Source organism: Macaca thibetana, chromosome 5, assembly GCF_024542745.1.
Source record: "Macaca thibetana thibetana isolate TM-01 chromosome 5, ASM2454274v1, whole genome shotgun sequence".
Taxonomy (NCBI): Eukaryota; Metazoa; Chordata; class Mammalia; order Primates; family Cercopithecidae; genus Macaca; species Macaca thibetana.
Window position 1 is genome coordinate 61,840,176 of NC_065582.1, and position 27,605 is coordinate 61,867,780.

The 27,605-nt window shown below is 35.4% G+C and overlaps 2 protein-coding genes across 2 annotated transcripts in view; both read right to left on the reverse strand.

The window, feature by feature from the left end:
• Window positions 1–27,605, reverse strand: part of HSPA4L (heat shock protein family A (Hsp70) member 4 like) — a 58,429-nt gene that overhangs the window by 11,572 nt on the left and 19,252 nt on the right. Inside the window, exons 6-15 of the mRNA XM_050792364.1 lie at window positions 26,488–26,587; window positions 25,840–25,973; window positions 23,885–24,129; window positions 23,671–23,747; window positions 22,551–22,702; window positions 21,994–22,100; window positions 19,670–19,803; window positions 10,589–10,788; window positions 4,385–4,483; window positions 1,875–2,012 (exon numbers count right to left, since the gene is read on the reverse strand). Coding sequence (XP_050648321.1) covers window positions 1,875–2,012; window positions 4,385–4,483; window positions 10,589–10,788; window positions 19,670–19,803; window positions 21,994–22,100; window positions 22,551–22,702; window positions 23,671–23,747; window positions 23,885–24,129; window positions 25,840–25,973; window positions 26,488–26,587 — 1,386 coding nt within the window. The remainder of the gene's footprint in view (window positions 1–1,874; window positions 2,013–4,384; window positions 4,484–10,588; window positions 10,789–19,669; window positions 19,804–21,993; window positions 22,101–22,550; window positions 22,703–23,670; window positions 23,748–23,884; window positions 24,130–25,839; window positions 25,974–26,487; window positions 26,588–27,605) is intronic.
• LOC126955618 (SOSS complex subunit C) lies at window positions 10,795–13,486 on the reverse strand. The gene is given in 2 exon segments (XM_050792367.1): window positions 10,795–12,754; window positions 12,757–13,486. Coding segments are annotated over 2 exon segments (219 nt in total). The 5' UTR covers window positions 12,950–13,486; the 3' UTR covers window positions 10,795–12,728.

Consider the following 27,605-nt stretch of genomic DNA (forward strand, 5'->3'; position numbering starts at 1 on the left):
CAATAGCCAAAAAGTAAAAACAACCCAAATGCACACTAATAGATGAACGAATAAAAAAAGTATATAAACGCAATGTAGTATTTTATTTCATTTTAAGAAGAAATGAAGTTATGATACGTGCTGAAACAAGGTGAATCTTGAAGTCATTATGCCAAATAAGCCAGACACAAAAGGACACGCATTGTATAATCCCACTTAACATGATTCTTATCTATTGATAACTAGGCAATTCACAAAGACAGAAAGTAGGGGACTGGGAGAAGGGAGGAAAGCAAGTTATTATAGAGTTTACGTTTGGGGTGATGGAATTGTTTTGAAAACAGACAGTGGTGATGGATGCACAATACAGTGAATGTAATTAAAGTCATTGAATTACACACTTAAAAATGGTTATAATAGCAAATTTCATGTAAAAATTTAATGTAGTATACCAAAAACCACTGGATTGTATACTTTAAATGGGTTATGATATGTACATGTATCTCAATAAAGCTGTTAAAAAACAAAAGAAAACATAACCTATGTCATTCTACATACTCAGGTTAAAATCCTAGGTTCCCTATTTACTATCTTGAGATAGCAGAAAAATCATTTAAACATAAGTTATCTTATCCTAAAACAGATGGCATAATTCCATCTAACTCATAGGGCTGCTAATAAGGTTGAGAGAATTCATGTCAAATATTTAGTTAAATGTTTGACACATAACTGGTACTGAATAAAAGCCTTGTGGGGGTGGATATGGTATAGCTGTTATGATATTGAGCTTTGGAGAACAATCACCTGGATCCAAATCTAAAGGGTATTTCTGATCCTGGGTTATTTAATCTACTTGTGTCTCAGTTTCCTCACCTGTAAAATGTAGTTCTCTAACAAAACCTACACTTCATAGGTTTCAGGGTATAAATAAAAAGTATTTATAGATGTTAGTTTATGATGAACAAAAGCAAAGAAATAACCTGAAGATTATAATACTTGAGCAAAATTTTCACTTTAATAAAAACACATGTAAACATAAGAATCCCTTTATCAACTACCATGTATTCATATTTGTGAACTGAAAATGAGATATTCAAAAGTTAAGAAAATCTCATTTTATATACAAAATTTGCTATAACCGTGCTTCCCTACAATTCATTCCTTTGGGAAAGTTTTTCTCAAGACACACAAATTCCAAATTATTCAGGATCTCCAGGAATGCTTGCTTCACATAAAATGCAGCTGTTAACAATTAATGAATAGATGATATAGGTAGGTACTACAAAAGCAAGCATTGTAAAGTCAGAAGACTGACCTTTTAATGCAGGCCAAGCTTGTAAAAATTAGGAACTACCACTTAAATGCAAAGTTACAAAATATAAATTACTTCTTACACAGATACTGGTAAAGAAACAACACTCATTTCCTCTAGAGACTGTAACTTAAACATGTAAATAGAAAAGAACATGTAAGAAAATGTCAAGAATGACAAAGATTTAAAAAAAAAATTTAATGGATGTCAGAAAACATTTTGAATAGAGATATAATCTTTAAGGACAACGCAGGAGAAGAGGGGAACAGCTAATATTTCCCCATATGTTGTCTGCTGGGTGTCATTGTTAAAGACAGGATAAAAGGAAGAATCAATTTCAGAAGTCTTTCCCTATAAAGGAGGCAATACATGTTTTTCACGCAACTAAGATGAAAGCTACACGGTACATAAGGCATTAATACAGCTCAGTATTTTGTAAAAAATAAAGCAGTTTAGTAATTTACTTAATATAATTCCTTAGGAGTTATAAACTAGTGCCCTAAATTTTGGAGATAATCATTGACTTCTACAAAATATCGGAATAAATTACCACCTATTTCAACATCAACTCAGATTTACATACTTCATTTTCAATGTAGCTGTTGAGAAGATCTTGGCCCAGTTGTCTACATAGGCTACTCTGGATCGGTAGATCAATACTTTTGACTTTTCCTTTTTTAAGTGTCTGATTTAATCGGTCTTGTTTGTCTGAGACAGCTGACTGCAAATCCGAAAGAGAAGTATAAATTTCTAAAATTAGCTTAAAAATAGATTTAAGAGGTAAAACAGAAAGTAAAATCAAAACGATTGTGATCTGTTATACTTATTTTAAAGTACTACCTTAAGACTGATGGTATTTTGTAGTCTGGGTATGTTAAATCCTAGTTTCTATATTAAAATATTGGGTTGGAAATGCAAAGCAAAACTAAAATGAGTAGCTACTTCTCACCCATTACGGTGGCTATAAAAAAAAAAAAAAAAAATAAGTGTTGGTGAGGATGTGGGGAAACTGCAACCTCTCATACATTGTTTGCAGGATTGTAAAATGTTGCAGCCATTCTGGAAAACCGTTGGGAAGTTCCTCAAAATGTTAAAGATGACAATATTAACAAAACAATGTTAACAAAAATGTTGAACAATTATGACCCAGCAATTCCATTCCTAGGTATATGCCCAAGAAAAATGAAAATACACACCCCTGCAAAACTTGTACATGATTGTTCATAACAGCATTATTCATAATAGTAAAAAAGTGAAAATAACCCAAATGTCTATCAATTGATAGATGGCTAAATAAAATGTAGTATGTATTCATACAATGTCATATTATTCAGCCATAAAAAGGAATAGTGATATTTCCTACAACCTGGATGAACCTTGAAAACATTATGTTTGGTGAAAGAAGCCAGTCACAAATAAGCACATACTGTATAACTATATGTATATGAAATGTTCACAATAGGCAAATCTATTGCCTATTCCCTATGGCTGGCAGGGAGAGGGTTGAAGGGAAATGGGAAGTCACTGTTAATAGATACAAGGCCTCTCTTTGGGATGATGAAAATGTTCTAAAATTGTGATGATGGTTGCACAACTGAATATACTAAAAACTGTACATCTAATTGGATGAATTGAATATGTAAACTAAATCTCAATAAAGCTGTTCAACAATTAAAATTTTGAAAAATGCCAGAAAAAAAGTTTCCAGGTTTTAAATAACTTTAGAATCTAAGATTTAAAATTAAATTTTTATAATCTCTGAGAAATGAATCTATTTGGCTAACCTGCATAGATTAAACTCTATGCAGGTTAGAAAAATCTGTTGAAGATGACAGCTTAAGAGTTATAACCACATTCATCTGGGTGACTGGGGCAAGGTCTCTCCCTTCTGTCTTATTGGCAATCGCTGTCTTAGAAAAATAATTACTCTCAATAAATCATTTATCCTTTAACATTTTATTTCTGAAAGTATTATTTTTTGCACATAGAAAAATATTTTATGATATACTTAGAGTGGTTAATTCTGAGATACAGAGTACAGCTAATATAAGTTTTCCTCATATAGCTTGTTCCATCTCATATTTTTCTGAAACGATTTTTTTCACTTAAAGTTAAAATTTTAACTTATGTATTCATACTTTAGAAATACAATGCAGTTGGCCGGGTGCGGTGGCTCAAGCCTGTAATCCCAGCACTTTGGGAGGCCGAGGTGGGTGGATCACGAGGTCAGGAGATCGAGACCATCCTGGCTAACACGGTGAAACCCCGTCTCTACTAAAAATACAAAAAACTAGTCGGGCGTGGTGGCGGGCGCCTGTAGTCCCAGCTACTCGGAGGCTGAGGCGGGAGAATGGCGTGAACCCGGGAGGTGGAGCTTGCAGTGAGCCGAGATCAGGCCACTGCACTCCAGCCTGGGCCACACAGCGAGACTCCGTCTCAAAAAAAAAAAAAAAAAAAAAAAAAAAAGAAATACAATGCAGTTATTGGTGAAGCATGAGAAATAATGAATTAAGGAAATAAGGTAAAGAATTTAGGCAATTTTATTGTTCGTTTCTTTGATAAAAGTTTTTTTTTTTTTTTTTTTTTAAATAAGTTCAAGGGCACACGTGCAGGTTATATAGGTAAACTCATGTCACAGGGGCTTGTTGTACACATTATTTCACCACCCAGGTATTAAGCCTAGTACCCGTTAAGGGGAGGGATCCTCTCCCTCCCTTCCACCCTCCACCCTCCACCCTCCACTAAGCATCAATGTTTGTTGTTCCCCTCTATGTGTACATGTGTTCAAATGAGATGAAAAAAAAAAGTTAATGAAAAATGTATCTTTTTTCCTACCAAAGAAAAAGTTGATGAAAAATGTATCTTTTTTCCTACCAAAAAAGGTAATTTTGCTGATGTTGTTAGGGTTCATTTTTTAAAAACACAACTCTTAATAAATCATTAAAGTATACTTATTCCGGCTATCAGCTTTCTATACTTTCTCACAGTTCTAAAATCAAAAATATCAAGTGCATTAAAAGAAAGCATTATAAAATACAGTAATTCAAAATATAAATTTCAAAAAGACACAACTATAGAAAAAGTAAACCGAACCTTTGTTTTGGCTCCTGTATGATCAATTTCCTCTTCTGGGGTGTGTTCTGCATGACATTTTTGTTGCCCTCCTTCTTCTTGGTCAACCTGCATTTTATCCTAGAAAGAAAATACATAACTGATAATATATGCAGTGTCTTTTTTTTTGTTTTAAAAATGTAAACTGCATCTTAAGAGTTCAAGCTTGTTTTGAAATGTAAAATGTAGAAACAGTTAAGTAGAAGCTCATTTTTCAAACGAGAATTGCTACAAATAAACAGATTAACAGGTAAGTAAAGTGGAAAGATCTATTTGATGCTATGGGATAAATCTTGTTTGATTTGTCTATGGCTAAGTAATTGCAAAATACATGGAAAATTGTTCTCAATTCAAATTTACAAATAAAGATTCACAAAAGCTTACAAAAAAAAGAGAACACTCAAGGGTTGGGGGCTAGGGGAGGGATAGCATTAGGAGATATACCTAATGTAGATGACGGGTTGACAGGTGCAGCAAAGCACCATGGCACGTGTATACCTATGTAACAAATCCGCATGTTCTGCACATATATCCCAGAACTTAAAGTTATAATAAAAATAAATAAAAAAGAGAACATTCAACTTGATATGAAAAATGTTTATAAATAACACAAGAAAATAAAATGAAAAAGATACAAAATCTATGAATTACACAAATACAATACCATATCTTTAAATTGTAAAATGTAAAATAATTAGAAATACCCACTCTGAGTTTTGATATAAATTAATGAAAATTAATCAAATTAATCAAAACTCAAAGTGGGTGTTTCTAAATTATTAAAAGGTACACTTTTAAGATTTTTTTCTTTTTATGTCTAAAAACCAAACTTTCTACCAATAAAATCTCCAAAATGAACTCTCCACTTGGCAAATAATCCCATATATATAATAGATTTTTTTGGTCACCTTCTTTTTTTTTTTTGAGACGGAGCCTCACTCTGTCGCCCAGGCTGGAGTGCAGTGGCCGGATCTCAGCTCACTGCAAGCTCCGCCTCCCAGGTTTACGCCATTCTCCTGCCTCAGCCTCCCGAGTAGCTGGGACTACAGGCGCCTGCCACCTCGCCCGGCTAGTTTTTTGCATTTTTTTTAGTAGAGACGGGGTTTCACCGTGCACCGTGTTAGCCAGGATGGTCTCGATCTCCTGACCTCGTGATCTGCCCGTCTTGGCCTCCCAAAGTGCTGGGATTACAGGCTTGAGCCACCGCGCCCGGCCTTTTGGTCACCTTCTTAATCCTATCTGTCACCATCCTCCTGAAGAAAGCTTGAAATGTAGGAATCAGCATAATTTAGGTCTTCAACTACATCTAGAATTAAGCAAATCTGTAATACCCAGAAAGCTATCTTGAATAAAAGTTTATTTCTGCCAAAGAGGAGCTAATTTTTTTTTTTTTTTTTTTTTGTAGTTAAAAGGTCAATTATTCTTTGGGAGGCTGAGGCAGGCGGATCACAAGGTCAGGAGTTTGAGACCAGCCTGACCAACATGGTGAAACCCCTACTAAAAATACAAAATACTAAAAATACAAAAATTAGCCGGGCGTGGTGGTGTGTGCCTGTAATCCCAGCTACTCAGGAGGCTGAGGCAGGAGAATTGCTTGAACCTGGGAGGTGGAGGTTACAGTGAGCTGAGATCGTGCCACTGCACTCCAGCCTGGGTGACAGAGCAAGACTTCGTCTCAAAAAAAAGAAAAAAGAAATCAATTATTTCTGATATTTCAACTGCCCTCCCCCACCTTACAACCTCCCCAACCCTGTTGATAGGTAAGATAAGTGAAAAAAGTGATAAAGTGTTGAGTTATTAACTCTAACTTTTGTATTACTCAGAAAAAAATGCTAAAGGTCACAATGCCTTATCACTTAGAATTTTTATATTTATTGAAAGAGCTCTTCTATTGTTTATATATTTGTATCTCTCATAGAGAAAAGGAAAATAAACCAGATTAAGTAGTTATTTCTAAAATTTCTTCACATTCAGAATCCAACTCTTCTGAATCACTTAATCCAGCTGTTAATGTATATTTCTATACACTATCATTCTATGTGTCATCAGGAGTATAAATGACCCAGCATTTGTTTAAAAGTTGCTCTAATATGGTCTCTAGTGTTTTCTTATAAGTCACTAATACCTATTCTACAAGACTTATGACTGTATCTTTATCACAACCTGTTTTCGAACAACCAGGACTCATATTCCTTCCTTGAATGCTCCTTAAATGGTTTGTTCACTAAAATGTCAAGAGGTTGCCAACTACCTAGTCATGCCACTAGGAATTTCAACCGAGTTAACAGACACACAGGTGATGAGAAGTATCTCATGACTATTGTGATGGTCAACAGCAAATATAAGATGTTATCATTTGCAAGACTCATTAAGATACATTTAAAAGCAGAAAATTACACATCTTAAAATGGATATGAAATGCTAATAAACTTAATTCTTTGAAATGATTTAAAAATGTTTATAGAAATATTATCAATAGTGGGATAATTTAATGGAAGTGCCTCTAGACTCTGGCTTCCCTGACAGATTTTAAACTCCATGAGAGTTGAAACCATCTTTCTGTTTGCTGCTATGGCCAAGCATACATTTTAGGTACTCACAGCTATTTGTTAAATAAACATAAAGCACTTAAGAAACAAATCTAGATACTATCATGAACTATAAGGTTTTACCCGATTTGTCGCTTGATTTGCCCTCTCAATTTCACTTTTTTTTTTCCGGCTATTCCCCCATTCTCCACACCTATATCCTATACACCAACAACTCTTCTATTTGTTACAACAACAAAAATGAAGGCCTTCCTGTCTCAGTACCTTTCTATTTGTTATTCACTCTGCCCGGACAACTATCTACCTACTCCTTACCCTTAAACTGCCTTTTGCATCCTTCAGACTAGCTTACCTGTTTCTTTCTAAGTGGTTTCCTCATCACTATCACGTAATTCCCACTACACATTCCATTTCCTTTATGTTTATATGCTATCTTTTTGCTTCATGCCTGTCCTCTCCCACTAGACTGTAGGTTACAGATGGGTGGCAACCTTTTCAATCTTGTTTAATCACTGTATCCCTAGTGCACAGAAGAGTCCTGGCTACACATAATCAAATATTTTGAATTAAACAAATAAATAGAAGTAGATAAAGAACCCAAATGGTCAACAATTGGGAAACAGTTAAACTGTGGTACATTAGTAAGATGAATAGCATATAGTTTCTTTGATCCCTGGGTTTTGTGATATAGTTTTAAGATGTGATAATTTTTCTTTTTTTTGAGGACTGTGTTGTCCAGGATGGACTCAAACTCTGGCCCCAGCGTCCTGAGTAGCTGTAACTATAGGCACAAACCAAAGTACCCGGGGCTTGATGTAGTAATTTTTTAGTAAGTACCTGGAGCCTGATGTGGTAATTTCTTAGTAAGTACCCAGGGCTTGACGTGGTAATTTAATATGCCCCTGTATTAAATTATACCTACAAGAGAGGGGTCAATTTTCTCACACATCATTATATTGAAGTCAGCAAGCTCTACTGTGATTTTTCAGGAAAATCAATGCTATTTTAATTTTGAATTAGAAAATAACACATATAAAATAATCTTTCACAAACTGACCCTCATAGGAAAAAAAAGGCTCCTGCTGATGTTCACTGGTTTATGTCTGGGCCTCTTTATCTACCTCGGAGCCAGCAATACCATCAACTAGGATAGAGTAAAAAGAAGAACTTATTATCTTATTATTCCCCACCCCTTGAAATTTAAACAATTAGCTTCCAGAGTCTTTGAATTGGTTTACTTTTTTGAGGGGAAGGGGAGACTACTTTATAATGGTATTTAAGTCTTTAAACTTCCAAATACAGAATTAAAGACAAAAATCCTAGAGAGAACCATTAAGAAAGTGCACAGGCCGGGCGTGGTGGTTCACACCTGTAATCCCAGCACTGTGGGGGGTAGAGGCTGGCGGATCACAAGGTCAGGAATTTGAGACCAGCCTGACCAACATGGTGAAATCCCATCTCTACTAAAAATACAAAAATTAGCCAGGCGTGGTGGTGTGTGCCTGTAATCCCAGCTACTAGAAGGGTGAGGCAGGAGAACTGCTTGAACCTGGGAGGTGGAGGTTGCAATGAGCCGAGATTGCACCACTGCACTCCACCCTGGGCGACAGAGTGAGACTCCGTCTCAAAAAAACAAAAAAGAAAAAAAGAAAAAAGTCTACAGAATATTTTCAACACAGTGTATTCAGCATCATCACTTTTATTAGCAAGGAAAAGAAAATAAATTACAATTTATTCAATATTTATTATATTAGCTGTGGTAGGGATTTAAAAGATTTAGGCTGGACATGGTGGCTCAAAAAAAAAAAAAAAAAAATACATGAATGTGCTCACCAACAATGACAAGTATATGATCTGTGTTAGTTACCTTTTTCTTTTGATTACATACATTGTAAAAGAAATATTAAGGAACACATCACCTATCCAGAAAGTCCTTGTATGGGAACCTCAACTGCCTGCAAATGTTCTAGCAAGCCAAAAACTATCATAAGCAGGTAAGTCTCTGAGTAACCAAAGCAGAGGTCATAAATCCATGCACTTTATTCACATGTGAACCCACTTAGTTCACATACAGAAATCATCCTTTAAAGTTTGGTTAATTGAATTTCCAGCTCACAAACAGAAGCAGCAAATAAGAAATGCCAGGGGAAGTACAAGATGGGTGCCATACTATTCTTGTTGTATTTTCAGTTCTTAGGATTCACTAATATTATATAAAGAAAATTAAAGGTTTCAGCAGAAATACTTAAAAAAAGATAAACGAGCCGGGTGCGGTGGCTCACGCCTATACCCCCAGCACTTTGGGAGGCTGAGGTGGGTGGATCACGAGGTCAGGAGATCGAGACCATCCTGGCAAACACAGTGAAACCCCGTCTCCACTAAAAATACAAAAAAATTAGCCAGGTGTGGTGGCACATGCCTGTAGTCCCAGCTACTTGGGAGTCTGAGGCAGGAGAATCGCTTGAACCCATGAGGCAGAGGTTGCAGTGGGCCGATCGTGTCACAGCACTCCAGCCTGGGCGACAGAGCGAGATTCTGTCTCAAAAAAAAAAAACCAAAAAAACACAAAGATAAATGATTATAAACACCTGGTCTTAGAAGGCATACAAAGCACTTCCAATTTCAGTAAAAATAAATTTTAATGGATTAAATTTACATATCTAAGTTATTGTGGATTATAATTTGAAATATTAACTTTTCACCCTTGTGTTAATTTATGAAAAACTATCTTCACTAACAGATAAAGACATTTCCTCTTCCTCAATTCAAATAAGAAAGCGATTACAAAATGATACATGGAAAGAGTGAAAGAAAAAACCATAGTCCTTAAATGAAGTAGTTTAAAGGGCTAGTGGTTGAATTCTGATCAATTTGGAAGAAAGATGCATAGTAATTATTAATAAAAACAAAAAGCAACCTTAAAAAAAGGGAGAAACTGTCTTAAAATAGGACAAAAGAAAATCTAGGGCAGATTTCCAATTGTAATTAACAAATGCCATTAAAAATAATGCACAAAAGTAATTCATGAGGAGCGCACATAAAAAGATGAAAACGTTGTGTAATTAAATACAATAAAGTTCTCCTAAGATTCCTTTATCTATAATATCCCCACAGTAAATTCAGTGTCACTCTTTAATAAAGAAAAAATTTAAAAATCTGTACTTTAACATTACTGAATGTACAGCACATTCCTCTGTTTAACTGTCTCAGATGTCCCCCAAATAAACCCTGAAACATTCTTTATTAAGCATGTATTTTCAATCTAAAAAGAATGTATAGTTCAAAATTTATCATTCTGAAGTGGTTTATCTGTAAGCTAAAAATCTAGCCATAATAAAATACATGTTTTAATGGAAGTTAAGAACGTAGGAAAGAACTCCAGATTCACACGCTCCATGTAATACTATGAAAGATGCACCAAACTCTTAAAAAGTATATTACAACGTGAAAGATGTAAAGCATTGAAAATAGTATTCCTTAATGCTTTTATCAAAAGACTTTACACTGATTCCCACAGCAGAAAATCAAAGCAAAACCTCAGAGAGTAATGTATTCAACTATTAAAGTCCCAATTACGATTAAGATATACCATATATACTATCTATTACAAGAACATTGAGAAAGAATTTCTACATACCATATTATCTTTGTTTTCATTTTTAAATGAAGTTTCTGTCTCCATTGGAGCATCACTGTGATCCCCTTCCAAATTTTGCTTCTCAATTACTGATGCGCTAGCCACACTGAAGATTCCATGGATGTTAACACGAACTTTAACCTTCACTTTGGAACTATCACCATCAGACTGTGGAAAAACATTCTGAATAGTGAAGCTCCCTTAAGGAAAAAAGAACTCCAATCAGTATGTGAGCCTCAGATTAACTTATTCAATTCATTGAATAATTTGGCTATCATCTTTAAGATGTTGGCAAATAATCATGTTGGCAATAATTATGATCATATCCTGATTGATCACTATGGGGCAGGTACTTCCCCCAGATTATCTTTTATAAACCATAACAAACCTGTTATTAAGTCTCAGGAAGCTTAAGTAACCTGCCCAAAATCATGGAAGTAGAAAAAAAAAAAAAAAAAAAAAGAAAGCATTGGGAATTTAACCATGGACAATTTGATTCAAAGGCAGTAAGTTATAATACTGCTACTCTAAAACCAAAATAACAAAATTCAAATTCTGAATTTGAAAACAAAATAGATATTCCCTTTTTTGATATAAGCTTTACAAATCATAACCATCTTGGTAATTCATAAACAAAGCAATTCCAATTTTTTTATTTTTTCTATAGCAAAATACCTGCAGAGATTATTATCAATGCTTTAAGAAATCTACTGATGTTTTATTTCTCTAAAGAAATCTCATATATATATTATCTACAGTAGAAGAGAGAATATTAGGCAGTAAAATCAGGTAGTAAAAAACTTGGATGACTTTTTTATGGGTTAAATTTTGCCCCCCACCTGCTCCCACACTGTGCTTAGTACCTCAGAACACGACTATGTGTGTTTTGTTTTGAGACGCAGTTTCACTCTGTCACCCAGACAGTAGTGCAGTGGCATGATCATAGGTCACTGCAGCCTCAAACTCCCAGGCTCACGCAATCCTCCCACCTCAGCCTTCAAGTAGCGGGGACTACAGGTGCACGCTACCATGTCTAGCTAATTTTTCTGATTTTTAGTACAGATTAGGTCTCACTATGTTGCCCAGGGTGGTCTTGAACGCGTGGGCTCACGCAATCCCCCTGCTCAGCCTTCCAAAGTGCTAGGATTACAGGCATGAGCCACCATGCTCAGACTGTGACTGTATTTGGAGATACCTTGACTTCAGACTTCTAATCTTCAGAACTGAGACAACAAATTTCTACTGTTTAAGCCACCTAGCGTGTGGTACTTTGTTATAGCAGCCCTAGCAAACTAATATAATGTTCAATAATTTTACTGCTTTATATAATATCCTTGAAATATTTATAATATTTGTGCTGTCCCCTTCTTAGTCTATAAAGCAGCACATAGACAAAAATATAAAACTTGAAAATCCTTTTAAATGTTATAAAATAATTTCATTTTATATCTTCTGAAAAGATCGCTCAGTTAAAATGGATATTACAATCTCCTATTCTCACTTTCCTTTTTTTTCTATTATTTTTAATTGCATTTAGTCACATCATTTATAAGGGAATATGTTTATAGAAGATGGTTAAGACTGGTTAGTGATTTATTCTTGGGGTTTGTTTTAAAATGAGAAAGGGGGAAGTAGTTATGAGTTCACAAAGAATATTTCAGGATGATACAGGTTGACTGTAAACTCAAAAGGGACACTGACACCAATCCTATAAACAGCAAATATGGATGTAACTGATTTAAGCCTACTGGTTCATTTTTAAAAAGTAATCTTCTTTCTTTAAAGTTAAGTACTATAAATGATTCTTGAAAATCTACTGTGGGCATGATATATTCAGTCAAACTTGCTAGGGGTTGGGGAATGTTTTTGTGACTATCCAATTCAGAGCATGATTGAGAGTTAAAACAGCATTACAAAGAGTAACAGTCATGGTACATAATCAATTCCTTGGACGATACAGCTTCCACAGCTCTCATCATCCTGGTTACCCTTCTTTCCGCTTTCACTTGCACACTCCTTTAACAAACAAAAAACATCAAAGTTCACCAAAATTCTTAAAGTCACAGTTCATCTAGCACTGAATGATAGTAGCTTTGGCATTTGATATTACAAAATCACTTTTCCATCACAAATATTTTCTTCATTCTGGATCAAGGCGAGGTAAACAGGAACAGTCAGGTTCCCAAATGCAGAGTCTTGAATTATGAAGTATCCAAATGAATGTGCATGAGCATGCTGCAAAGCTGCCTTCTGCTGGGCTGCAATATACTGCTGCTCAGCGTGATCCTGGAAGTCCTTAAAAGAGGGTCTCGAGAGTGCAATGCTAGCTCCAGGATGATTTGTTGAAGACTGGTTCTGCATAAGTAGTTTTCTTTTCTCTTTGTCCAGTTCTGCCAAGATTGCAACTTGTTTTGAAAACCTTGTCCTGAAGAGTTTGCTGCAATTTTCCTATTGTGTTTCAATTATGTCCAGTGGCAACTGGTCAGCACTTCACAATCACCTGGGACGTGAGAACACCGGGACCGCCTCACCTTCCAATCGTCCTCACTTTCATATTAATCCAGTAATAGTCATTCTAATTGTTGCCAGTGAACATAAAGTTTAAAATTAGAACATACAGTCTGTCCGGCAGCACAATTTCAATCTACTGATTAAAGTTAAGTTTTTCAGTAAAAAATAATTATTCCACAAACCTTTCAGGACAGTTACAGAGCATTTTATTTTTATAGAGGGTCTCGCTGTGTCGACAAGGCTGGAGTGCAGTGGTGCAATCTCAACTCACTGCAGTCTCTGCCTCCTGGGTTTGTGCAATTCTCCTGCCTCAGCCTCCCAAGTAGCTGAGATTACAGGTGTTTGCCACCACACCCGGCTAATTTTTGCAAAGCATTTTAAATACAGAAGTAACGTGGTGGCTCACGCCTGTAATCCCAGCACTTTGGGAGGCCGAGGTGGGCGGATCACAAGGTCAGGAGATCGAGACCATGGTGAAACCCCATCTCTACTAAAAATAGAAAAAATTAGCCGGGCGCAGGGGCGGGCGCCTGTAGTCCCAGCTACTCGGGAGGCTGAGGCAGGAGAATGGCGTGAACCCGGGAGGCGGAGCTTGCAGTGAGCCGAGATTGCGCCACTGCACTCCAGCCTGGGCGACAGAGCGAGACTCCGTCTTAAAAAAAAAAAAAAAAAAAAAAAATGAATTAGAAATATAGCTGTCCCCTCAGTATCTACTGAGGATTGGTCCTGGGTCTCTCTGAGGATGCAAGAACCTTGTACACATAGTTTTGCATGTGAGTGAAATGGGGTCTCACTATACTACTCAGGCTAGTCTTCAACTCCTGGGCTCAAGCAATCCTCTGGTAGTCAAGTCCCTTATTAAAAATATGACATAGCACCTCCGCTGTTGATACCCAGGCAAACAGGGTCTGGAGTGGACCTCAAGCAAACTCCAACAGACCTGCAGCTGAGGGTCCTGACTGTTAGAAGGAAACCTAACAAACAGAAAGGACACCTACACCAAAACCCCATCAGTAAGTCACCATCATCAAAGACCAAAGGCAGATAAAACCACAAAGATGGGGAAAAAGCAGGGCAGAAAAGCTAGAAATTCAAAAAATCAGAGCGCATCTCCCCCTCCAAAGGAACGCAGCTAATCGCCAGCAACGGAACAAAGCTGGACAGAGAATGACTTTGACGAATTGAGAGAAGAAGGCTTCAGTCAATCAAACTTCTCAGAGCTAAAGGAGGAACTACGTACCCAGTGCAAAGAAACTAAAAACCTTGAAAAAAGAATGGAAGAATGGATAACTAGAATAATCAATGCAGAGAAGACCATAAATGAACTGATAGAGATGAAAACCATGACACGAGAACTACGTGACAAATGCACAAGCTTCAGTAACCGACTTGATCAACTGGAAGAAAGAGTATCAGTGATTGAAGATCAAATGAATGAAATGAAGCGAGAAGAGAAATGCAGTGAAAAAAGAGTAAAAAGAAATGAACAAAGCCTCCAAGAAATATGGGATTATGTGAAAAGACCAAATCTACGTCTGATTGGTATGCTTGAAAGTGATGTGGAAAATGGAACCAAGTTGGAAAACACTCTGCAGGATATCATCCAGGAGAACTTCCCCAACCTAGCAAGGCAAGCCAACATTCAAATTCAGGAAATACAGAGAACGTCACAAAAGATACTCCTCGAGAAGAACAACTCCAAGACACATAACTGCCAGATTCAACAAAGTTGAAATGACGGAAAAAATGTTAAGGGCAGCCAGAGAGAAAGGTCAGGTTACACACAAAGGGAAGCCCATCAGACTAACAGTAGATTTCTCGGCAGAAACTCTACAAGCCAGAAGAGAGTGGGGGCCAATATTCAACATTCTTAAAGAATTTTCAACCCAGAATTTCATATCTAGTTAAACTAAGTTTCATAAGTGAAGGAGAAATAAAATCCTTCACAGACAAGCAAATGCTTAGAGATTCTGTCACCACCAGGCCTGCCCTACAAGAGATCCTAAAGGAAGCACTAAACATGGAAAGGAACAACTGATACCAACCATTGCAAAAACATGCCAAAATGTAAAGACCATCAATGCTAGATAGAAACTGTATCAACTAACGAGCAAAATAACCACCTAATATCATAATGACAGGATCAAGTTCACACATAACAATATTAACCTTAAATGTAAATGGACTAAATGGTCCAATCAAAAGACATAGACTGGCAAATTGGATAAAGAGTCAAGACCCATCAGTTTGCTGTATTCAGGAGACCCATCTCACATGCAGAGACACACACAGGCTCAAAATAACGGGATGGAGGAAGATCTACCAAGCAAATGGAAAACAAAAAAAAAAAAGCAGGGGTTGCAATCTGAGTCTCTGATAAAACAGACTTTAAATCATCAAACATCAAAAGAGACAAAGAAGGCCATTACATAATGGTAAAGGGATCAATTCATCAGGAAGAGCTAACTATCCTAAATATATATGCACCAAATACAGGAGAACCCAGATTCATAAAACAAGTCCTTAGAGACTTACAAAGAGACTTAGACTCCCATACAATAATAATGGGAGACTTTAATGCCCCACTGTTAACATTAGACAAATCAATGAGACAGAAAGTTAACAAGGATATCCAGGAATTGAACACAACTCTGCACCAAGCAGACCTAATAGACATCTACAGAACTCTCCACCCTAAATCAACAGAATATACATTCTTTTCAGCACTACATCACACTTATTCCAAAATTGACCACATAGTTGGAAGTAAAGCACTCCTCAGCAAAAGTAAAAGAACAGAAATTATAACAAACTGTCTCTCAGACGACAGTGCAATCAAACTAGAACTCAGGACTAAGAAACTCAATCAAAACCACTCAACTACATGGAAACTGAACAACCTGCTCCTGAATGACTAGTGGGTACATAACGAAATGAAGGCAGAAATAAAGATATTCTTTGAAACCAATGAGAACAAAGATACAACATACCAGAATCTCTGGGAAACATTTAAAGCAGTGTTTAGAGGGAAATTTATAGCACTAAATGCCCACAAGAGTAAGCAGGAAAGATCTAAAACTGACACCCTAACATCACAATTAAAAGAACTATAGAAGCAAGAGCAAACACATTCAAAAGCTAGTAGAAGAAAGAATTAACTAAGATCAGAGCAGAACTGAAGGAGATAGAGACACAAAAAACCCTCCAAAAAATCAATGAATCCACGAGCTGGTTTTTTGAAACGATCAACAAAATTGATAGAGCGCAAGACTAATAAAGAAGAAAAGAGAGAAGAATTAAATAGACGCAATAAAAAATGATAAAGGGGATATCACCACCGATCCCACAGAAATACAAACTACCATCAGAGAATACTATAAACACCTCTACGCAAATAAACTAGAAAACCTAGAAGAAATGGATAAATTCCTGGACACTTACACTCTCCCAAGACTAAACCAGGAAGAAGTTGAATCCCTAAATAGACCAACAGCAGGCTCTGAAATTGAGGCAATAATTAATAGCCTACCAACCAAAAAAAGTCCAGGACCAGATGGATTCACAGCCGAGTTCTACCAGAGGTACAAGGAGGAGCTGGTATCATTCCTTCTGAAACTATTCCAATCAATAGAAAAGGAGGGAATCCTCCCTTACTCATTTTATGAGGCCAACATCATCCTGATACCAAAGCCTGGCAGAGACACAACAAAAAAAGAGAATTTTAGACCAATATCCCTGATGAACATTGATGCAAAAATCCTCAATAAAATACTGGCAAACCAAATCCAGCAGCACATCAAAAAGCTTATCCACCATGATCAAGTGGGCTTCATCCCTGGGATGCAAGGCTGGCTCAACATACGCAAAGCAATAAATGTAATCCAGCATATAAACAGAATCACAGACAAAAACCACATGATTATCTCAATAGATGCAGAAAAGGCCTTGGACAAAATTCAACAGTCCTTCATGCTAAAAACTCTCATTTGGTATTGATGGGACGTATCTCAAAATAATAAGAGCTATTGATGACAAACCCACAGCCAATATCATGCTGAATGGGCAAAAACTGGAAGCATTCCCTTTGAAAACTGGCACAAGATAGGGATGCCATCTCTCACCACTCCTATTCAACATAGTGTTGGAAGTTCTGGCTAGGGCAATCAGGCAAGAGAAAGAAACAAAGGGTATTCAGTTAGGAAAAGAAGAAGTCAAATTGTCCCTGTTTGCAGATGACATGACTGTACATTTAGAAAACCCCATCGTCTCAGGCCAAAAATCTCCTTAAGCTGATAAGCAACTTCAGCAAAGTCTCAGGATACAAAATTAATGTGCAAAAATCACAAGCATTCTTATAAACCAGTAACAGATAGAGAGCCATATCATGAATGAACTCCCAATCACAATAGCTTCAAAGAGAATAAAATACCTAGGAATCCAACTTACAAGGGATGTAAAGGATCTCTTCAAGGAGAACTACAAACCACTGCTCAGTGAGATAAAAGAAGACACAAACAAATGGAAGAATATACCATGCTCATGGATAGGAAGAATCAATATCGTGAAAATGGCCATACTACCCAAGGTAATTTATAGATTCAATGCCATCCCCATCAAGCTACCAATGACTTTCTTCACAGAATTGGAAAAAACTGCTTTAAAGTTCATATGGAACCAAAAAAGAGCCTGCATTGCCAAGACAATCCTAAGTCAAAAGAACAAAGCTGGAGGCATCACACTACCTGACTTCAAAGTATACTACAAGGCTACAGTAACCAAAACAGCATGGTACTGGTACCAAATCAGAGATATAGACCAATGGAACAGAACAGAGTCCTCAGAAGTAACACCATACATCTATAGCCATCTGATCTTCGACAAACCTGACAAAAACAAGAAATGGGGAAAGGATTTCTTATTTAATAAATGGTGCTGGGAAAATTGGCTAGCCATAAGTAGAAAGCTGAAACTGGATCCTTTCCTTACTCCTTATACAAAAATTAATTCAAGATGGATTAGAGACTTAAATGTTAGACCTAAGACCATAAAAACTATAGAAGAAAACCTAGGTAAGACCATTCAGGACACAGGCATGGGCAAGGACTTCATGTCTAAAACACCAAAAGCAACGGCAACAAAAGCCAAAATTGACAAATGGGATCTAATTAAACTAAAGAGCTTCCGCACAGCAAAAGAAACTACCATCAGAGTGAACAGGCAACCTACAGAATGGGAGAAGATTTTTGCAATCTACTCATCTGACAAAGGGCTAATATCCAGAACCTATAAAGAACTCAAACAAATTTACAAGAAAAAAACAACCCCATCAAAAAGTGGGCAAAGGATATGAATAGACACTTCTCAACATTCACACAGCCAACAGACACATGAAAAAATGCTCATCATCACTGGCCATCAGAGAAATGCAAATCAAAGCCACAATGAGATACCATCTTACACCAGTTAGAATGGCAATCATTAAAAAGTCAAGAAACAACAGGTGCTAGAGAGGATGTGGAGAAATAGGAACACTTTTACACTGTTGGTGGGACTGTAAACTAGTTCAACCATTGTGGAAAACAGTTTGGCAATTCCTCAAGGATCTAGAACTAGAAATACCATTTGACCCATCCATCCCATTACTGGGTATATACCCAAAGGATTATAAACCATGCTGCTATGAAGACACATGCATACGTATGTTTATTGCAGCACTATTCACAATAGCAAAGACTTGGAATCAACCCAAATGTCCATCAGTGACAGACTGGATTAAGAAAATGTAGCACACACACACCTTGGAATACTATGCAGCCATAAAAAGGATGAGTTTGTGTCCTTTGTAGGGACATGGATGCAGCTGGAAACCATCATTCTCAGCAAACTATCACAAGAACAGAAAACCAAACATCGCATGTTCTCACTCATAGGTGGGAATTGAACAATGAGATCACTTGGACACAAGAAGGGGAACATCATACACCGGGGCCGGGGGGAGGGATAGCATTAGGAGACATACCTAATGTAAATGACAAGTTAATGGGTGCAGCACACCAACACGGCACATGTATACATATGTAACAAACCTCCATGTTGTGCACATGTACCCTAGAACTTAAAGTATAATTAAAAAAAAAAGACACAGTATTTTGCGTATAACCTACATACGACCTCCCAAATACTCTTAAGTCTATATCATCTCTAGATTAATTATGATACCTAATACAAAATAAATGGTATGTCAGTAGTTGTTATATGTAGTAGTGGAATAATGACAAGAAAAAAAAGTCTAGACATATTCAGTACAGGCACTTGGTTTTTCCCTAATATTGGCTGAATCTACAGATGCCAAACTCATGAATACTGATGGCCGACTATAATAAACCCTGCTGTCATTATAGAAATAAACTGAGCACTACAAATGCACATTTTAAAAAAGAGTATAAATATCTTTCTTTAAAAGTACAGTACTGGCTTGGCTGAAATGTCTATTTGTTTCCTTGATTCTAAAATAACACATTATGTATAAAAGGCCAAAATGTTATCGAAAACTTTTTTTTTTTCTCTTACCAATTCTTGCATCAGGATAAGGCACTTCATTTAAATTAGTATAAAATGCTTCTAGTTCAAATGGTTCCTTCTTGTGGAAAGTAATGACTTTTGAGAATGGGGCAGGATGGTTCTTACAAAAAACTTCACATTCCCTAAAATGGAGTGGGAAAGACACTCACTTAGAAACAAATAGAAAGTTGCCTATGAACCTATTTACTGAATCCATTTCATTCTTAATCCATTAGCAGCAACTGCAAAAATCTCTGCACAAATAAAAAGAGAAACGATTATTGATTTTGTTCTAAACATGCATTGTGACAGATTTATGGCTCAAAGTTTTCATGATGTCTATCATAGTAACAGACAACTGTATACTATTAAAAAAAGAAAAATTACCTGAGAATATGTATATTTTAAAGTCAATGTGTAGGGTTTTTTCCCCTCACATCTGAGGGCCAAGTCCTACCCATTAACTTCTAAAATACTTGCCACCTATTACCCTTGTAATTCTGGCTACCTTTAATAGAAACTTTTGTTTGCAAATAATTTTAAACCTACAGAAAGGTGCAAAATTAAAAATAGGACAAGGAACACCTGTATATCTTTTACCCTGATTTGCAACTTTACTCCATTTGTTTCATCATCTGAGTGTACACACTTTCTGTGTATATTTTTCCTGAACCAACTGAGGGTTATACATACATTATGGTCCTTTACCCCTAAAAACGTCAGTGTGCATCCTAATAGGGATATTATCTGATGCTGAACTATTCATATTTCAATTTTTGTTTTCAGTTGATATAACAATGTCCTTTGCAGTACTTTACCCCACCAAAACAGGGAGTTTTTAAAACCTACATAGCAATTCCTATTCTTAAATCATTTAACAGAAACAGTTTATGACTATTTGTTATAGTGGCCCAGAAACCAATCTTTAATACTATATTATCATCCTATTACTGTAAGTTTGCAAGATTTTAAAATCTTGATTCCTTAAACCTCTTACTCTATCCTAGTTTTCAAGAAACTACCAACACCTTCTACTTTCTTATTGTAGTCATTAGGCTTTTCAATTTAGCTCCCCCATGTTTTCTCGCAATTTTTTTCTGGATCACTTATACCTTGAAACTGATATTAAATTTTATAGAATAATAATTCTTGCCTCAAAATTAACATTATCTGGGGCAGACAGGTGAAAAAATATTTAAAAAGAAAAAACTGACATTAACACATGCCATTAAAATCCTTTACAAGACATTCAGATAAGGCTGATAATTCGTATTTTTGAAATGTATACAAAAATCTCGTTTTCTTGGGGGTACTTATGTATAGCACACAGAACAAAATTTAAAAAATAACTTCAAAATGTAAACACACCATTATTCATTGTACAAGCTATACTTCTGAAAAGCAGGCAAGTAAAACGTTTGAAATATAAATTTTGATTCTGGTAGGGAAGCAAGCTACCTAAATCCTGGGCAGTTCATGGAAAAAAATGTAAACGTTAACACAAGCATGAAAATATTGTAGCTTATGACAGACAAAAACATTAATAACAGAGTACTTTTTTTTAATATCTTCATGTTCAATTGAAAGTATAGGAGAAAATGAGCTAAAATAGGCAATCTCATGAAAATTAATATGAATATAAACCGGTATCCTTTTAGTGAATAATTTGCCAATATTACTCAAAATAATGTGCATATTCTTTGGCTCAACAATTCCATTCCTACACTGCTATCTTACAGATACACCATGCACAACTGAACAAGGGTATGTGCACAAGGATGTTCTTACTAGCACTGTTTAAAATAGCAAAAATATGACTTAATACTGTAGTGGTTAAATTTATTATGGCACATACAACTATTGAAAAAACAGTTACTGTGTGTTGACATGGAAAAATAAAACACAATATAATTTAAAAAGCTAAATTGCACTAGAGATTTATAGGTAATTCTATATGTACTTAAAAAGTGTATGATTTATTTATGGATAGTCAAAGAAAATGACTGGACAGATAAACTAGCTATTAAAAATGTTTATGTCTGTAAAATGGGCTAAGAGAGAATATGACAAATGCAGGTCTTTTTTATACTTCTATACTGTGATTTATTTGAAAATGAGCCTTGCTTTACTTTTATAAAAAACACAAATTTAAAAATATGCCCAATTATGATTTATAGGTGATATATCATTTTTATATTCTTTTTTATCTAATACATTATTTAAAAGTATTTGGCAGAATTTTAAGAAGTGTAAATTTCTCTAATTTAGAAAAGTAGGTTTAACTGGTTAAAGATTTACGACAAGCTCTAATCAAGGTTTTAAAAATAACTTACCCAGTTCCATCTTCAAAAGAGGTCTTCCACCTTAATGTAATTGAATAGGGAACAAGGTCTGTTATGGAAAATTCACGCACTTTAAATGCTGGTGAGAGAATCGCACACTGAAAATAAGATACATACCATATTTAAATCAACAAATATAAAACATACCCTAGATTACTCTGATTGAACTGCTTAAGAGTCCTCCTATTACAATTGTTACATTTTAAAAGTTACTGGTTTTTGGCAATGAGAAGTGAAAATTTAAAAGGGCCTGAGTACTCTTTATGTGACCTTACAAAAATTAACAACATCTTTAAAGGGATTTTAAATGGGCAGATTGCAAGAATTTGTAAAATTAATATTCTTTCAGTGTCGTTACAGACACACTGTCCTATTATAGCTTAAAAATATAAATGGGAAAGACGTAATACTTATTTATCAGAAATAAGTTCAATTTACTTTAGCTTATTGATAAGTGGAATGGAACAGGTAACATTAAAAGGCCCCTTTGGATCTATCACTCATTTCTGGCAAAATACATACTCTACAAAATAAAATAACAATTATACCTGTAATGCACATCCTCTTGCAACAGCTTCATCAGCATTTAATGTGGTACTTATGTCTTTAAGAAAGAATTTAGTGATTTGTTCTTTCACTGCAGGAATTCGTGTTGCTCCTCCTACAATTTCTATACTACTAATGTCTTCCCGTTGTAAGTCTGGAAAATTTTTTTAATTGAGAAAAATGATAGTCTTTAAAAATCTCAACAGAAGGCTTTGTCAAGTACTTTTTAAAAAAGTGGATTGACTTTTTACTTGTCAGAAAATAAAAGGAAAGAAAAATGCAATTTTTAGAAATAGATAACATTTAATAAATATTATTTATGTGACAGGCAATGCACTTGGTCCAACTTGGTACAGATGATAGAGTGGCAATAGAAGCACTTCATGGGTTTTAAAGGATCTCTTCAGAGTCCTTCAATTTTCTTATTTCTACCTCCTAAATCCCTATAGAAGATATTTTTGATTACCAAAATCCTTATGAAAAAGCAATCATGTCCCCATTTCTACATTAATTTCATTTTAGAATCATCTATAGTTTATAAACACTTCCAAATAGAACTAGCATGAGTCTTTTTGTTGTTGCTTTCATTTTTTGTTTTTTGTTTTTTTTTGAGACAGAGTCTCACTCTGTTGCCCAGGCTGGAGTGCAGTAGGGCAATCTCAGCTCACTGCAACCTCCGCCTCCCAGGTTCAAGTGATTCTCTGGCCTCAGTCTCCTGAATAGCTGGGGTTACAGGTGTGCACCACCATGCCTGGCTAATTTTTGGAATTTTAATAGAGATGGGGTTTCACCATGTTGGCCAGGCTGGTCTTGAACTCCTGACCTCAGGTGATCCACCCACCTCGGCCTCCCAAAGTCTTGGGATTACAGGCATGATCCACCATGCTTGGCCAGAATTAGCATGAGATTTATGATATAAACCATAAAAAGAGCCAGGAAGAATTCCTATAAACCCAGAATTATAGTGCCTTACTCTTATGAATAATGAGTTATAATCTTCTCCTCTAAAATGAGAAATATAAATCTTTTTAAATAACAAAGTTTATTCTTTTATCATTATCTACCCCTGCTAAGTAGGCAACATTATGGTACAGTTTTGATAGTCCAGTAATTTCCACTTACTAGCTTGTTCCATTACTGCTTTTAAAGGTGGTTCAACCCTGGCCAAAAGGGAAGCACACAGTTGTTCAAATTGAGCCCTGTGAGAAAATAAAATAAAATTCATTATTCTGGGCTTAAAAGTTGAACATATCTTCTAAAACAACAAAAAATTCAGATATGATCTAAACATTATAAAATAAGTAAACACTTTTCAAACTAAAAACATACGTGGTACCTGTTCATTTTACTAGAAACATCAAGGTCATTCATGAAACACTCAATGTTCAATGGAAGATCTGATGCATTTGCACTCATTAGCTTCTTTAGTTTTTCACATTCCTGATATAAACGCAACAAGGCCCGAGAGTTTTCTTTCACATTTATCTTATATTTGGTCTTGAACTCATCACAGAAGTAGTCTACTAAAGCCTCATCAAAGTTCCTGCCACCCAAATATGGATCAAAGGTAGTAGCCAAGACCTGTTTAATTGAAAAAGCAGAACTGTATTTTCAGAATTATAGATTCTTCCAAAAAAAAAAAAAAAAAAAAAGAAAAACCTCTAAAATAAAAAAGTTTAAAAATAAAAACGACTCTAAAAAAACTTATCCAATCACAGGGGTGCTGAAAGTGGAATCAGAGTTAAATTATCACTTACATTTAGCCAATGTATTCCCTTATTCTGAATTTTCTACTTTATAGTTACAGATCCATGTATCATAATTAAAAGAATTCTAATTCAGAAATAACTGAATTACAACAACTAAAGCCTCATTATCTCACTCACTTGGTTCTACAACAGCACTGAAAAGACAGACCTAAACCAAGTTTAAGAGAGCAAAGAAACAGTCCTAAGGATATAAACGAGAACAAAACATCCAAGAAAAGCAGATTCAAAGATTAAATATAAAATACCATAATTGGTCAATTTACAGATCAGAAATTAGGCCTTCTGACTATCACAAAACAAAAACAAAAACAAAAAACAAAAAACACAACCAAAAACTAACCAACAGAAAAAACCAGGTAACAATTTAACCAGCTAGTTGAGCAACAGGCTTCCCAGCAGAAGGGAGTCACATAAATTCAACACGATAGTTCTTGAAAACATGGGACCAAACATCTAGGCTCTCTCCCTAGGGTAAAATGACTACTTACAACAGTCACTAATAAAGAATTCTACTGTTGGTGTGGTTTTGCAGCTCTTTCTTTACAAGGTAGGTGGTGGGGTGGTAGTATGGTGGTAAATATCACAGGAGCATATGAGTGCAATCTGCGTGGAATGTTGCCCCACAGACTAGCATGGAGAATCCATGTATGGACCTCTCATGGAGTCTAGTATTACCCAAAATTAAATGCAAAATTATCTTGGTATATAACTAGTACAAGTGTGTATTTTGGGAAGAAGGGCTATAGCCTTGATCAGATTTTCAAAGGGGTCTGTGATCTAAAAATTGTATTTCACTACAAAGTTACCTACTAAAAAGGAAGGAAAAAAAACGTTCGTTTTAAAGTAAGTCAATATGTAAGACTAAACGCCAAGGATTAAGTCAATTTATACTGAACATTACCCTATATTCAGTCTGAGTCATTTCCCTTTAATTTTTTGATTACAAAGATGTTATTATAGTAATACAAATTAAAACAGAATACTTTTGCAGTGTTGCAGTTTATCTCCTAAGTAAACTCTACTCTGCACATACTAGAGAGAGACCATAAGTCTGGACAAAAGAATCAATGTAAAAATGATTATAAATCCTAATTTGTAAGAAGCACATAGAAGTAAAATTATGATTAGAATGCTTGGATAGAAAGGTTTCTATAATCAATGGGAATCATTTTAGAAAATGCTTCCTGTAATTATATTTATGGATAATTTATGCTCCCTGATAGATGACTTCATTAACAACCTAACAATAGAAACAACAATAAAAATAGCTAATATATATTACAGCAACTACCCTATGCCAGGCATTCCAAGAATTTTGTACACATTAACTCATTTTGTCCTGAAAAATTATATGAGATAGTTACTATTGTCGTTCTCAGATAAACAAACTTAAAATTTAGGGAGATTAAGTAACTTGCTTGAAGTCATAAAGGGGCAGAGCCAGGATTCAAACCCAGCTATTATGGCTCTTTAGTCTGTGTTCTTAATATATGTAAATATAACAACCCATGTGTTTACTTACTTTAAGTTTTCCTTTGTTAAAAGCACAAACCGAGACCTGATAGGCAGAATGTCCCATATCAATAAATACTACATTTCTTGGTTTCTCATCTAATGGGGGAAGATCCTGTTTATAAATTCCATATGCCAGTGCAACTGTATAAGAACAAAGAATTATGTTAATTCTAGCAGAGTAATTACTTGGAAAACAAGAAATGTCACTTTGATACTGTACTTTAACATGCAGTACAGTAATACATATTATCTTCAAAGTAAATTAACTTTTCACAATTTGGTTAATAATGTTTTAACTTTACTTTTTCCTTACTCAACTACAACTCTGTAATAGTAAAGATCTGTAAAGCCATTAAGACATTTAACCTCTGCCAAAAAGTTGTACTACAAAGTAACAAGCTTATAAGAATCAGTACATACACATACACACACGCATTTATATGTATATATAATTTTTTTAAAGAGACTGTGTGTAGCTCTGCCTCACAGGCTAAAGTGCAGTGGTATGATCATAGCTCACTGCAGCTTTCAACTCCCAGGCTCAAGCAATCCTCTTGCCTCAGAGTTAAAAAAAATAATAATACTTTGTTATTAATTAGAAAAACACTGTAACAGTATTTTGCTTATAGTGATTTTCAAATTGCAAAGTGATTACCTGCAGTAGTTTCATTCATCAGCCTTAAACAATTTAAGCCTGCAACCTGGGCTGCAGCCATCACAGATCGTCTCTCGGCATCAGTGAAAAAGCTAGGAATCTAGTATTTAAAAACAACAGTTAAGTATAGTTTTACTTAAACATTTTGTCAACTGAAAAATATAAAATAATTACCCTAAAACTTATGTACAGTTTAAGGCAAATAATGATGTTCTAACTAAAGAGGAAAAATACTAGTGTTTTATTTTTTAAGTTTGACAATTTATATGCCGTAAAGATCTGACCTAAAGTATGAATACTAATTTAAAGTAAGGTAATATGGCAGGGTTGCCTAAGTTTTGTTAATCTAAATATTTCCTGTGTTAGTCCGATCTATTAAAAATATATTTGCTCATCTTTCATAATAAAAAACTGAAAACTCAAGAGTCTGAAAATGAGATTATAGAAATATATTATGGTATATCCATATAATGGAATCCTATGTAGCTGTTACAAAGAATCAGGTAGATCTGAATTGTTAAGGAATTCTATCTTTATTGTGTTAAAAAGGGCACGTATAACATTACTTCATTATTGTGTGTATATACACCCAACCAGGAGAATATAGTTCCAACTGTTTAAAACAATTATATTTCAAAGGAGGGGAACTATATTGTAGGGAACTTGTGATAAATATGAATTTCCTTTAAAAATCACCAAATAACATTAAAAAATATACATACATACATACACACACACACATATACATGTATATATATATTTTTTTTTTTTTTTTTTGAAAGAGACTGTGTCTAGCTCTGCCTCACAGGCTGAAGTGCAGTGGTACAATCATAGTTCACTGCAGCTTTAAACTCCTGGGCTCAAGCAATCCTTTCGCTTCAGCCTCCTGAGTAGCTGGGGCTACAGGTGTGTGCCACCATGCCTGGCTAATTAAAAAAAAAAAAAAAACTGTACAGACGGGTCTCACTATGGTTGCCCAGGCTGTTCTCCAACTCCTGGCCTCAAGCAATCCTCCTGCTTTGGTCTCCCAAAGTACTGGGGTTATAGACTAAGCCGCTATGCCCAGCCCATTAAATACATCTCTATTTAAAAATTAAACTCAGTCCTAAAATGTATAA